Consider the following 15,647-nt stretch of genomic DNA (forward strand, 5'->3'; position numbering starts at 1 on the left):
AATCTTCTTCATTGCAGTCACATTCGATCTCTTCATCGGAAATATTCCCTTCTTCATCGACTGGATTTGTGGAACTGCTATTTTCATTCTCTAACAAGTTTTTATATACTCAATATTTTCTAATTTTAAATCCTTTACTTTATGGGTTAACGGTAACAGATTCATTTTTACTTTACCCAGTTGCACTCCTTTTTTCATAATAGTCGTAAACATTTTTGGGATGTCTTCATTTCGGTAATATTCTTCCATTTTTACTTTTATTGTTGTATTTTTTGTTTTGCTATTTTTTTCTCTTTTAATAAAAATTCTTTTCATTTGACTAATTCCCTCATTTTCTTAACATCATAAAGGTTCCAGTCTACTCCAAGCTTTCTTACTGTTCCAACCGCTTCCAACAACTTTTCGTAATCTTCTTTTTGTAAAACTTGAATTTGTTTTCCTCACTTGTAAACCTCATTTTTAGAATAACTAATTTACCTCACTTCCTTGCGTCTTTCCCTTCTATTTTTCGTGCCCTTTTTCTTCTTCCTTGTTCCTTGAATCTTCTCAGACACAACAGCAGTGTCTATGTAATTCTCCATTGTCTCCATTTCCAAAAACTCTTTCGCAGCACACCGTACGTAACAATGAAAACACGAACTCTTTGCAGAAATTGCGATTTGAAACGTAAAATGTAGAAATTGCGGTTTGATAAAAAATATTATTGCAGATATTGCGTTTTGAAAAAAAAATTTAAATTGCTGGGCGTTTTACATGGCAGAAATAGCTATTTAACTAGAAATTCAAGTGGCAATCGAAAGAAATGTGCGCTGCGAGTGGATCGCCATCTCTAACTCAGTAGCGAAATTTTTTACAGAAATTGCGTTTTGAAAATAAGCTCCTCAGTTGTTAAAATTGTGCTCTTCAAAACTTAAAATCTATAGCCAGTGTGTTATTTATTCAAAGAAGCAAACTGATTCTTCAGAAACCGTAAAAGTTGGCGCAACTGAACTGTGCAGCAAACAATTAAGACGGTTTTTAACTTATAAATTCAAAATCACACTAATATAGTCAGGGGAAGGTTTCTCTAGATCTGGAACTTTTGAACAAACTCTTTATCGAAAACAATTGAAGGATCTCTACCATTCTATAAACTTTGCACACTTTTGCCAGAAACCGTTGTTCTCACATAAAACCACTTTTTAATCTAGAATAAACTTGATAACGAACTACGGAATTTATTACATTTTTAATGACTTTTTTGTTTAACCACTCCAGAAGAATGACGTGCATTTGAATTACCCTGTATAATGTTATGTCTACGATAATGCAAAATAAAACACTCAAAATAATGGAATAATCTACATATGCCATGGGAAACCAACCTTCAGTAACACGTTTTACTTGTAAAGACCCACAAGTCGTTAGATGGTAATGCCATTTTAGAAGTGCTTCATCTGGACATACCACTAGGACTCGAAATTGGGTCTGGAAGGATTTATGCAGAGCTCCAAGGAATAAGGAGAGTTGGAGCTGTGGATTAAAATCCTCTTCAACATTTAAAATTACTCCATTCAACTACAAATAAAGTATGTGCTTATAGTATACATTATGTGAAGTGGTAGTTGCTGAGAGGCAGTTTAATTTGTCAATTTCTTTAGGCTTTTAGGCTGCGTTTTAATGTCTAATAGACGTTTTTGAATAGATTGGGATACTATGTATAATTATGTAAAACGTGCGTAAGTATTCTGGACATACTAAAAATTTTTTTTTTTTATTTATTTCAGTCTGCTTAAAATTTTAGGCCGAAATCGGCATTGGCTGATTTATAGTCAATTGCACAATTTTCAAGTAAACATCTCCTCCGACTCTTCCGATGGCTGAAAAAAATGGTTTATCTCTAAGATAAAATCCCAAAAAATTCTGGGCGTTTTAATGCTACATTTTTTATTAATCCGTATTTTTCCATTTGTTGGCATTCGCCATTCCTGTACATATAATTTAAAATATTATCCATTAACAAATAAAAATACTTTTACTTAAATGTAATCAATCAAATTCTACATGATGCTCAAAATTAAATAGAGTTTTTTCTTTTGGTCAGTGAAGTAGAGCGATTTATCGCAATTGCTTCAAATCGATACGGTGTATATTTTCTGCTTATCTGATGTAGAATTATGAATTTGTTTTCATAATTCTTCTATTCTCATATTCCTACAGATTGATTGTATGATGATGACTCCAAAATTAAATCTGCAGATATTAACACAAAAAGAATCCTTCTCATTTACTAAGTAAATGATGCTAAATTTAATAATTAAATTGAGTGACTTCAAACTTCAAACTTCTCTATCAAAATGGGAAGTTTAGCAAAGTGTTGAGGATTTTTGACCGTAAGGATTCGGTATGGTAAAACGCATATATGTAATATCAAAAGTGATAGAAAATAGTATTTCCTCAAGAAACCCCCGTACTTAACTTATCGGTAAAATGTTTATCTAAAGCATACGAAAATTTCTAACTTAGAAAACGAGGGAGACACTAGAAAATTGCCAATACTTTGGGCGAAATATGCTTTTCGTGCATTTCGACACATTAACAGGAGCTTAATAGGTAGGTATTGCCGTTGGAATGTACTTACCTCATTTTTCCAACTACGACATAAAAAATCTAAAACATATATATCATGCCTGCCACATTGTTGTATAACAGTTTTATCTATCACTAGGGTATGTTTATCACCTTCTTGTGATAATACAAAATCTGTCTGAAGGTGCTTAGGCTATATGGGATTAAACTTGCGTTATTATAATTGCACTATGGATCATCTTTTAAACTTACATTTAGAATGTGTTCCATAATGGAAATACTTTCCATTATCTGTAATTAGTGAGGACGTAAAGAACCATAGTCATAATATGTATTAATTCTAGGTATAAAATAATAATAAACCATATGAAACTTTTAGGAGAGGCGGGGTTATCGAAATCAGACTCGTATAGCTCAGTCATAGTTTTGGCGAGACGGACATTTTTGTAAGTTTAAGTTAAACAATATTTCTAAAATTGTAAACAAAAACAATATGGTAAAATTTATACAAATCTGAGTCAGTCAGATGAGTTTGACTTTGACAAACGACTCAATGGACTCAATGAATTGACCACAGGGATGGAGTGTGAATTTCCAAACAGTAAAAAGCAAACGGAAACATACTATTTTCAATGTTAAATAACTAGCATCGAAAACTCGATTTTTTAAATTTATATTCCCAAGAAAACATTCTGCTATAATGCATTATAATTCAATATATTCATTCAACATACTGTTGTTCCGATTTGAAAGCATCACATCAATATCCTCCATTTCTGTTGTTGGTTGAAATCAAACCCTAACCAGAGACAAGTACAAGACTTGTCTCTGCCCTAACTTCAGTCTAGTTTCGTGATGACTTCACTGTCAAAACATCCCAAACAATTAAGGGTATTTAAACAGTCAAGACTCAGTTTTATTTGTTTTTAAACTGTTATACTTAAGTTAAATTTATATTTTAAGATGGAAATCAACTTGATTTATATGCTCTGTTTCAATATCTTGGTATTCTTGAGTTTTGTAAAGTTTGGTAGGTTTTTGAGTTTGAGGCCTCCCCATTAACAACAAACCACTCCCCAAGTTTCCAACAGATTTTATTATTCAGCTTCACATTGGTTATTAGCTAGTTTTTGCTGTGTGTTTGATTTTAAGTGGGTTTTCCAGTTCAATGAATTGTTTATTTTACAATAGGCGAAGCTGTAAGGTGTTACCAATGCAGTAGTGCTGAAGACCTGAAGGGAGAGGATAAATGTGGAGCATATAACAAATTCGATAAAAGGAATCACATTGCGATAGAGTGCAATAGTGAAGAAAGTCATGTGCCTGGCTCATTTTGCATGAAAGTTACCCAGCAGAGTCCTAGAGGCTTTATTTGTAAGTTATTCATTTTATCATCATAGGCCTGAAACAATGCTGTGAACTTACCTACATCAAATTTAAATCATTTTTCTAAAGGTTTTCTAGACATTCGTCCGAAACTACAAAATATTTAATCGCTTTTCAATATTAAGTAATAAAGTAATATTGGATTAACATTAATAAAATAACACGACAATAATTACTTGGAAATGAAACTTAGTCACGCTTTCAACATTTTTGCATCTAGGGCATCATTTTAAGCGTTTAAAACTGGCACATGGTAAAATATTGATTAAAATCCTAAATTTTGTAATAATCAGCTAGTGAGGAATGCCTTTAGAAATATGAAATAGTTGTTAAATACTACCATAATATTTTTTAATTATACACTTGATTAATGGGAGTTATGCAGGGTGTAATATTTGAACCATTACATTTTGAAAAATTTAGTTTTGGACCTCAGGTACAAGATAAGCTTATCGTAGTTTCAGTGCGTTAAACTACAAAAAAAATATTATTACTACATTACTATGCTCGTTAGTTTCTTTCTATTAATAAGTAATATCACTTTCAGGACATCAGCCTTTTGTAGTCGGATTTTATATTTGTATTAAATGATCATGGTTTAGCAATTATATTTATTTTCAAGGGAATGGGAGATGGCGTCAGGTGATTCGTCGATGTGCTTCGGTTTCTGATACTGGGGTTACGGGAGTCTGTAATTGGGGCGTATATGAAAATGGCATTTATTGGCAAGAATGTTACTGCTCCGATGATGAGTGCAACTCTGCAAAAAATCCTAGTGTCTCAAATGTCTTGGTAGGGTTTAGTTTGTCTCTTTTCGTATTTTGGAGGACATTTTGGTAACTTCTAAATACCCAGCTGGAGAACTTAAGTCTACCATAATTTTTTCGACTGGTCATGATTGAATTTTAATACCTAGAATTAAGTTGTTAGAATTTGTTAAGTTCCGCATCATTCCATAATGATTCATTAATGTGATTATGCGAATCTCAAATGTGTTTGTAATTTAGATGGTAGAGTGTTAATGTTACTGAACTTTTTGTAGTATCCGTCCAAATTCCAAAAACAAACACTACGGTGATAATGAGAATCTTAAATGTTTTTTGTAATTCATTGCAATTGAAATTCTTCTCGAGTCCGTCCAAAGACAGTTTACATGTCGCAACGTCTTTTTAATTTTTATATACAGATATTTTATTAAAATAATTTTATTTCGATTGTTTTACGTTTACTTGTAAGTACTGTATTGTGTATATTCGTAGTATATTGTGCCTTATGTTTTTATAAATTGAATCTGCAGTTTTAGGACTGCTTCTGTTTTGATGTGACTGTTAATGTTCTGACTATTTACAGGTTTTATATACTGTTTGTGTTATATTTGCTTTGCTTGAGTTCTAATTCAGAACAGTTTGCAGCATGTCTGAGGCTCTATTTCCGTCAATTGAACATTGTTTTCAGAACTTTCGAGTTCAGCAGAATATTAAGATAATAACAATAACGTAGTTTATTGAGAAACTTTTTATACCATTCATAATTCGCAATAAAATATATTATTAAAACATTTATTGTGCGTGTGGTTTTTGCAAGCATTGGGAAATAGTGTTGCTGTTTGGTCAGGGATAGCTATACATATTAAAAAACGTTTCTCTCCCGTTATTTTTTAAAATTAATGAATAATTATACTTTTTCCTAATTTGATGATGATGTTTCTTGGATTATTAGGCAACTTTCTTGTCCTAAGTTTGCACATTGTACTTTGTTTTTACGGTACATGCGTGTTTTATAAATGGGCTGTCCAAACATTTCTTAAAATTTTTCCTATTGGCTGAAACAAGTTTATGCAGTTAAAAGGTTGATTTTTTAACTGTTTACGTGACGGGGGAACAACAGTTTTATAGATGCAATAAAGCTTCAAATATTTTTTTCCAATATGAAACAACTATTTATTGTTAATTAATTAACTAATTCTTGACCTAATTAACGTTATTTTACGTACATTAATCTTGACTTACATGTTCTGTTTTTATTGTTCTTTGGTTTGGTGTTTAGTGATCTGTGCGAGTATTTAGGGGTGGTCTAGCGTGATAAATGATTCAAGAATACGAAACAAAGCGAAGAAGATAAAACAATGTGGTGAGTCATGCCATCTTCAAGTTGCAAATAACAAACAGAGCCGACAGCGGTTGTCACAGTCCAACGCTCGGCATGCGAAATCAACCGGCTCAGAGTGTCAAGTACTCGGTTGTAAGTGATTTATTTTCCAGGTAAAATAGATGCTATATTTTTTAATTCAATTCATGTCGATATATTTTTCTTGCGTACTATGGTGGAATATACATATCTAGCACTTATCTAGGAAATGTGTCGTATAAGTGAAAGAAATATAAGTTTAAATACCTACCGTAATAATTTTATTTAAACATGCTTATATTTGAGTCTCCGTGATTATCAAGCATAAATATTCTTTCGAAAGCTCGTTAATTTTAACTTCACAGTTAGTCAATTGAATAATGGCAGATAGAAAGTCATGAGTGGATTGCTCCGTAAAGATTTCCATAAATTCCAGACTTTTTAAATTTTGGCACTAAAAAGTGGTGATTTTCTAAAAGAAAACGTTATTTATCGTCGGTTCTTGATATTTCTACAACCGAAGCTAGTGCGATTTTTAACAAAAGACGGGTTTCCCCATTGTACACTTTCTGACGTTTACTGTCAGTCAGCTTAGCATAAACCAAGTCGAATATTGAAACATTTTTTTAAATTAAAGTATTTACAGAAGCTGTGTAGAATTAAAGTGTCTACATACAGGGTGTTTGGTAAGTAGATGCATTCCTTGCAAGGGGTGATAGTGCAAGTAAATTTGGATATATTTCGTTAATAGACCAGGTTCCGAAAACCATTAATTTCCGATCTACAGGGTGTTAAAGTTTTAATTTAAAAAAGTTATTTATTAATATTTCGGAAATGGTTTGGAATATTATAATGAAATTTGACAGGCACATGCAACTAAGAACAATACACGTTTTGTGATGAAAATGTTGTTTCTATCTTTTCCAGTGGCGTGCGTACAGGCATGTCTGTAGATAATTTTAAATAGAAAAATCTTACGCCACTGAGTTTTCTAAAAATAAATAATATTTGTCAAGTTCCTGTTCAATTTGGAAGAGAAAATGTATCTTGACTTTTTCCACGACGTCCCGTTTGCAAGTAAACAAATTAAAATCGATTTATTGCATAGCTTAATCGGGTTGTAGTTAAGTATGGTTTAGTATAAACACAGCAAAAATTGCACAGTTAGATTGCATCAATTTTGTCTTGCATAATAAAGAGTTTCTTTATTTGTTTTTACCTATTAGATTAATTTACCTGTTAATTAAAATTTTACTTATTCTTAGTATTGAAATGAGCACCAAGCTTGCTTTGATAGGGAAAAAAATGTTATTCTTTAATTCATGACTACTTAGGATCTTGCTCAAAATGAAGCTCTCTTCTCTAACGCATGCATGTGCCTGCCTTCTTATTTCTGTCAGGGTTACCCTGGCCGAAAATGTATGTATTTCTCCGGCATAAACCAACTCTTTCATCCTACCCCATATGCGAAAGTCTAACGGAGTTAGATCTCGGCTTCTAGCAGGCCATAATATGTCCTCTCCCCATCCATCGATTAGGAAAACGCTGATCAAGGTACTCCCTTACAGGTTGCTCCTACGTGAATTTGCCTACCTTGTACTTCTCCTGACTCACTGACCCTTCGATAGGTGTTTGCAAAGACACGGATATTTGGAAGCCGCCACTATTTCTGTCGCAAAGTCCATAAATGTAAATAATATCTGCGTATTCAGCATTGGAAATCTCAGCCAGTTCAACAAATAAAGTTTTCAACTGATGTGAAGTTACTCTAAATTACATAAATCGCAAAAAGAAGGTCACTATGGAAGGACAAGTTACTCAGACACTCGAAATTACAACAGTTATTACTTTTGTCAATCAGTGACAAAAACTAGCGCATAGCCAACTTTTTAATAAAAAAAACCCCGATTACGCTGTGCAGTAAATAGATTTTAATTTGTTTACTCGCAAACGGGACGTCGTAGAAAAAAGTAGTTCAAATTGAACAGGAACTTAAAAAATATTTTATTTACTTTTAGAAAAATCAGTGGAGTAACATTTTTTTATTTAAAATTATCCACAGACGTGCCTGTAGCCACGTCACTGGAAAAGATAGAAACATCATTTTTATCGCAAAACGTGTATTGTTCGTAGTTGCCTACGCCTATCAAATTTAATTATAATAGTCCATGCGGTTATTATAAATAATATTTTTTTTATTAAAACTTTAACACCCGGTAGATCAGAAACTAATGGCTTTCGGAACCTGGTCTATTAACGGAATATATCCAAAATTAATTGCACTATCACCCCCTGCAAGGAATGCATCTACCCACCAAACACCCTGTATACCGCGCTTCAAAAGAATTAATTCAATTTGAAATAAAATTACTTTTTTTTAGTATTTTCTTCATTGTTTATTAAGTTTATTAAGTACGCCTGATTGTGAAGAACGCAAGTTAACATTCTCCAAACTTTCTTGAAGAAACCATCTTGTAAGTGGTGATTTTTTATTATTTTTGGAATAATAAAGGTATATCTAAGGAATAACAGGATTTAAGGAAAGAAATTACGCTTTTAAAATATATAAGAATAAAAATTTACCTTATAAATGTTAACCAAAATTAAATTTGGTAAAAAAACTGTAAACGTTATAAATATGTATAATATAATTTGGCAATATCAGCAGCTTTTACAAAATGTATTAAAAAAACCTTATCGGAATTAGGATAATTTTCAACACTGGTCATCACTTGAAATAAATTAGAATATTTTTTAGTGCACTTAAGCCAGCAAGTAAATTTTTTGTCACAATTAAGCAAAAATGCATTGCCCCATAAAAGTATTTTTTTTTTCACAAAACTCACTACGCTAAGATCCAAAGAATTTATTTCGCGCAATGCTGCGTCAATCATCAAACGTATATTAAGTGTTGCAAATAATTGTTTGAATAGCTCATATATCTTCGTTTATTTTGCACGTGTTTGCATTATAATTGAAAGCACCTCTTAGATATTTACAATAATTCGTATTTAATGTTTCTTGTCAGGAATGAATGAGTTATTTTCCGTACTTTGAAGAAGCCTGATACAAAAATATTAACTAAACTGCTCAATAGAATGAACGTTACACAGTCATATTTGTCCTAACTTTGAAACTGGATAAATTCCTATTGCTAGTACCGATTTAGTTTCTGTTTGAAGCGTTTTAGATTTATCTAGCCCCTTTATTTGATTTTTGTTAGTTAGTGTTTTAATCAAATTATGTATCTCAGATAAATTATTTACAGGTTGGCAACTGAAAAAATGAAAAACTTCTGAAACTTTGGCATTATTGTAATTGGACAAAAAAAGTATTTTTTTGGGGCCCGACACAAAAAGTTTAAAGATATAGGAATCAAATAGCTCGGAACGGTGATTGAATTTTTCGTCCATCTCTTCTATTTTCAGGGTGATCTGAAAATTGAACTGTTTGGCTTTGCAGCGATAACTTTTCTGCTAATGGTCCGTGCCTCACGATCTAGAGCTCATCGTGAAGCTAAAACTTCATAGACAATTTAAGACAAACATTCGATATACGGGGTTGCGTAGAAATTTAGAATTTCTCCCGAAATCTGTGATTCTGGCATATTTTCAAATAAAGTAAAGTTTACTTTCAAATATTTCGTTTATTCAGGTAATCAATTCTATTGTAAGTAGTTCTAAGTATTGAATTTTTTGCTGAGAAGTTTTAGCTTCAATATGAGCCTTAGATCTTAAGACTCGGTTCAAGAGAACAAAATGTATGACTACAAGACCAAAAAGTTGATTTTCCCCAGACCCCTCTGTAAATAATAAAACGAGATGGTCGCAAAATTCAAAATTTGTCTCAAAATCTGAATTCCTGTGGTGTTCAAATACAAAAAACGTAACGTTTTTTGTCCAGCTGATAGCATGTGGAACTTGCTATCAGCAAGTTCTGGAACTTGCTATCAAGTTGCTAGATAAGTTCTGGAACTTGCTATCAGCAAGCTTGCTACGCAAACTAATCGAAAAAGGATTGCACTAAAATAACGCTTCGATCAGATATCAACTCGCTCTCAGCAGTCATCACCCAGTTCCAAAATTAGTCGAAATTTGTCCGCGTAATGCCTATTTTGTTGAGGAGTTTAGTTGGAATCCGGTGTCACATTTAGCCTTAAAATTGTAAAAAACTCTAATTCGTAACACACCTAAAAGAGAATAAAGTGAAATAAAATAAGATTATAAAATGAAATGCGAACGGTTCAAAACTGCAAGAAAAGTATTTTATTAGTAAATAGAAATGTTTTTTTAAAGTTACCTGGTGCACCTCCAAAAAATTCCAAGTTAAAAACAAAGTACGTACCTACATGATATAAAATATAAATAGCTAAAAGCAAGAAAAATCATCTTATTAACTAATAGATACATTTTAAAGAGTTACCTGATGTACTTACCTGGAAAAAAATAACGTTATGGAAATAACTGCCTACGGCCTACCTATCCAAGTGATGATTTAATAAAATATAAATAGTTCAAAAGCCGCATGAAAACACCTTGTAAGACACTACATAAAATCCACAAATCTGCACCTGAGCGCACGATATATGTTCTACAACAGTTTTTTCTTAGTTTTATTTTACAAAGCAAAGGTTCATATAAAAACTGGGTACTGAGGAAAACTCAACTATTCAGCGTTGAAAAACAGAGCGTATCCGCTATAATAATCCCGCCTAAACCGCATGAAAATTTTGCGCAAACCGCCTAATAAACTACGCATACGCCGTTAAATAAAATCCGCAAACCTTTGGCATGCAAAAAAGAATTCTGGGATTATTTTATATTTGAAGATAGCACATTTTTAATTTCCTGCAGAAAAGCACTAATGAGTGTTTACAGGAGAATAATTTGTAATGGTTCATGAAAAAACAGTCTACTGTTCACAGCAAAACGACACTAGGTTTACATTTATATTGTACATTTTCACATAGAAACAGTCGACTGTGGAAAAACTGCAGTTTATGTTGAAAAAGCGAGTAAAAAAAATTAAATTTTTGAAATCGCGAATCATGCGTATTGAGAAAACAAAAATCGTTTAGTTTAGGATGTAATTTATAGAACACACATCGATAATGACAAAAATTACCTTAACCGACAATCAACAAGTGTACCCAGTTTACAGAAGAACGTCACAAGTTTTACATTTATATTGTATGTATAAGACCTATTTCGGATTAAAACAGGCTACTGTAGAAAATGTTATTCTTTAATGTATGAAATCTGACTTTAAATACTTATAATTATTTAACAGAAATAAAATTTGAAAGTTTTGAAAACCGAATCCAGAATTCAGATATTTCCTCGTCGTCTTCGTCGAATAAATGTTAAGTGCATGCAACAATATCATAAATACAGTCAACAATATAGGGCAAATAGTTCTACATCTACATGGCAACTAGGGGCGCAAAGTAATGCCAAACTTACTTGCCAAACTTAATGCCAAACTTCCAGCTGCATGGTGGCACCTGGAAAGAGAGAAAAACATTTTTTTTTTAGTATAACAGAAATGCAGTCCAAAGCAGAATTATTTGAAATGATCAAACGAAAGAGAGAGAAATAGAAAATGCCCTAAACCTTAGTAGCTTCTCGAAAAACTCAATTCAAACTAATATTTATTAGATTTTATAGATTAAAAATATGTAATTCTTACCAGTTTTCTGCAAGCTGGCGCCCCATTCTCCATTTCCTACCCGTTAAGTAATCCTTACAAAGTTCACATTCCACTTGAACACTCATTAACATCATTTAAACACTACACTTGAACAAACAATAAAGATCCACTCCGAATTGAAAACTTTAATCCTACAATTAATTATCAAGCAAGATCGTCAACCGCATTGGTCTTTGTGGCACCAAATTATTCTCCATATAAATCCCGTTTATGAGCAAAGACTGACGACCCACTTCCTTCGATCTCCGTATCGTATTTGTCAGCTTTACAAAAATTTTATGCGATATTGGGGTTTTTACTTTAAACGGCAATATTTTCGAAGATAAGTTTTACGTTTTAACTCGTTGTGATAACAGCCAAAAATAAACATCCGCAACGATGGAACGACCTAGACTTTTATGTAAAATTAAATGCCAGCTTTCATAACTTTTTCATACTTCCAGTCCAATTTTTAGCTTGGGTTTAGTTGGTTTAGAAACCATGTAAGATACATTTAGCCCTCCAGCTGTACAGGGTGTATGAAAAGTTTTACCTAACTTGAGCTATGAGTAAACAAACAGAAACTAAACTAAGCAGGACCAAAAAAAATTGTTGGTACCAAAAAGAACTTTTTGTGTTAAAAAAATTGAGTTTTCGACTCTTTTTTCTTCAATATTTGTAGTTCCGTTTTTATTTGATTAAAACATCAAGCAAATACAATTGCTGCACAAAATATTTATTAGTTGAAAATGAAATCATGGAACATTAAAAATAATTATAGTTTAGCTGATGTAAGCAATAACATTTATTTGAACGGTTTTCAATTAATATTCAAATGTCTGTTGAGTTCATTCCCGGATTAACAGCCATCGTGCTCGATTTGCATTGCATCAAATCAATGATGAGCGTGCAAATATACGCAATTTCCTTATTTAATACAGTAGGTAACATCGGAGAATACAGTTAGCATTAATTATTCAATATTCATATTAACCTGTTATCAGGCCTTAACTAAATAATTAAAATTTGCTCTATTTAGTTGTTTAAGGTCAAGATCGACTGTTTTAACGCCTTGGTACGTGCTGTAATCGGTCACCGAGGATGGAGACCGTCACGATATTATCAGAAGATCGGCTCTTATGTTAACGAGGACGATTTTTCGATTAAAATCTGTTTGGTTTATTTAAATTAGCTTTGAGGGCGTTAGATGTCTGCCGCCTTTGAACGACAATGTCAAGTTTACTAATGAGGCGAAAATTGATTAGCTAGCCAAATATTTTGACAAGTTTCCAAATTTGAAAAACAAGTTTTCAGTTTATTATTAGATTTTATTAACATTATTTTATGTAGAAGAGTAAATACGTACGCATAGTATTTATCCACCCAGCATTGTCTGCCTAAACTTGCAGATAGTAGAAGTGTGGAAGACTTACGCTAGAGACTAGACCAGAAATTTTCATCAAAAATTAGTAAAGTATGCAGTTGCAGCATGCAGAAATATCTTTGTTCGCAAAAAGTATGAATGTTACAAGATTTTACAAAGAGCACAAAATTGTGAATAAATGATTAGTACATCAACCGAAAGAACTGAGTTGATTTCATTCACCAAAATAAAAAGTTCTGGTAGTTTTTGTACTACGATACTCAAGAATTCAACACTTGTCCAAAACCGATGAACTCGATTGTTTCATCAAAATATGAGTCTTACATAAGAACAAATTCACAGCGAGTTTCACTAAAATAAATCGCATCATTCTCCCGATATTTCAAAAAAGATATATTTTTTTGAAGAATTTTGGCTATAAATAGCAGAGGGGTATTTATAGCCAAAATATCGTCTTCTTTTGATGCAAAGAATATCGCAGTATCCTTTTGATCATGTGCTTACGGGACACCCTGTATATGTTGTAATGTTGTACGTGTTTTATAGAATGTAAATGTCTATTACAGGTTAATCTATCTATGTTACAAAAAGAGATAATTTTATATATGTATTATGTATAATTATAATAACCCAAATTATTTAACGGATAATCTGCATGATATTTGATCTTGTGCTTTATTAAATTGTCGAGCCACCTACTGTTTAACACCACATGCAGACACTGTTTAAGTTGTTAGAGGCTTCTATTCTGAATAAACAGAGAATATTTTTTTGCAGCATATCATTACACTGCAAAGTTTGCTTAATCCCAGAATTGCCATAATATTGTAACTTTTGCTTGCATTTAATCATGAATCGCTTAAACATTTTTTTATAGCCTTCCGAAATTACAGCTTGACGTCTGGATATTTTACTTTAGCATTGCAGGTCGCCAAACTCCAAGTAAAGAAGATGCAGTGCAAGATTTTTTTGATGTTTCATTATGTATTCATCTCATAAAAATAATATCTACTACATATATAGTAGCTTGATTGGGTATAAATGGTCAGAGATACGTAAAAACTAAAAACACAGTGCTTTCGAAATTTTGCGATCTGAATATGCGAAAATTATTTTCTGGTATACAGGGTGACTCATAAACGCGCCAGCCACATCAGCTTTGATTTTTTAAATAGCACACCCAAATATTCTCCGCATTTCTGAATTCTAAAAAATAACTAAAAAGATTATTTTCTACATTTGGTAATTCAAACAAATTGAAGGTTTCAAGACTGCAATGACCTAAATGAATATAATGTTTACCAATTATGAGTTTGAATAAATTTTAAAATCTGATGTTTCGCCGAAACGTTACAAAATAAAAGATATACAAAAAAAAATTGTTTCACACTGTAACTGGAGCCCAGGAAAGATAATAATATAATAACAATTACACGCAGTCAGAAAAATAAATCAAAATTAACGTATAATGTCTAATAAATATATTAATGTAAACTGAGAGGAAATTACTGCGAGAAAACAAAAAGGGCGAATACAACACACTGTTTTGCCATGAAGGCAAATAATTAGCCCAATTATTAGATACTTTAAATAAATTACATCATATGGATTAATATTCATAACTCTTCATTGATGATGCCTATGAACCACAATTTTAATGAACCTCCTGACTAGAGATACCTACTTAATGTATTTTTTGTCGATAATTCAGTTATGTTTCTCCCAACTATCCGAAACAGTTATAATAATCGATTGGATATTTGTAGAAAAACGTGTTTGTGTAATTAGTGGTTTAGTGGTATGTACACTTCGTTGAATTTGCACTGTTACTTATCCGTTTGTTACAATATAGTGTTTCCACTAAATTAGGTCCAGATCTAATTAATGAATTTATTAGTCGATTCCAGCAAGAAGTGATCATTGAGGTTTAGTGAGGCAGTTTAATGAAAAGCAATTAGCATTTATAAACACATTTATAGACATATATACAGAGTGGTTTATAAAGGTGTGGAAATATGTGAAGGGAGCGTTTAGAAGATTTAAATTGGGTTTTTGCGAGTCGATTCGATTTACAATTTAACTGCACATATAATTGGATCTCAACATGGATTTTTTTGCAAAACTTTGATAATCAATATCTAGCAAAGAAGCCAGAAAGTTTTTTAAGCAAAAGCTTGGTCAGATTGTTATCATCTCAGGCAAAGAGTGTCGCTGTACTATTTTGCTGACGGGGCACCTTGTATAATCGTATCTCAAAATTGAATTTAAATTACAAAATACTTTTGTGCACCAGTAACTGAAGTGACTCTGAATTACTATTTGAATGCTTTGTCTTTGTATGTGTTTTTAACTTTATTAACCAGAATAAAAACACTAGCATTTTGGTGTTTTATTGTCCTCGTATGTATGAATATTTGACCCCAGCTCATTTCAACCCAGGAATCATTTTTTAATGCTTCATTTTGCCGAAGATTTTTATTATAGTTATTTATTA

At 32.1% G+C, this 15,647-nt stretch overlaps 2 protein-coding genes across 2 annotated transcripts in view; one reads left to right on the top strand and one right to left on the bottom strand.

Moving 5' to 3' along the window:
• Window positions 1–3,148, bottom strand: part of LOC109540240 — a 5,699-nt gene extending 2,551 nt beyond the window's left edge. Inside the window, exons 1-3 of the mRNA XM_019908530.2 lie at window positions 2,821–3,148; window positions 2,621–2,761; window positions 1,365–1,557 (exon numbers count right to left, since the gene is read on the bottom strand). Of these exons, the coding sequence (XP_019764089.2) occupies window positions 1,365–1,557; window positions 2,621–2,761; window positions 2,821–2,856 (370 nt within the window). The 5' untranslated portion in view covers window positions 2,857–3,148. The remainder of the gene's footprint in view (window positions 1–1,364; window positions 1,558–2,620; window positions 2,762–2,820) is intronic.
• Window positions 3,149–3,376: 228 nt separating this feature from the next.
• LOC109540243 lies at window positions 3,377–5,514 on the top strand. Its single transcript, XM_019908533.2, has 3 exons — window positions 3,377–3,598; window positions 3,760–3,942; window positions 4,577–5,514. The coding sequence occupies exons 1-3, from the start codon at window positions 3,532–3,534 to the stop codon at window positions 4,792–4,794; spliced, it is 468 nt and encodes a 155-aa protein (XP_019764092.1). The 5' UTR covers window positions 3,377–3,531; the 3' UTR covers window positions 4,795–5,514.
• The last annotated feature ends 10,133 nt before the right edge of the window (window positions 5,515–15,647 follow it).

Source organism: Dendroctonus ponderosae, unplaced genomic scaffold (genome assembly GCF_020466585.1).
Source record: "Dendroctonus ponderosae isolate FM_Combo_2020 unplaced genomic scaffold, Dpon_F_20191213v2 Dpon_F_20191213_2, whole genome shotgun sequence".
Taxonomy (NCBI): domain Eukaryota; kingdom Metazoa; phylum Arthropoda; class Insecta; order Coleoptera; family Curculionidae; genus Dendroctonus; species Dendroctonus ponderosae.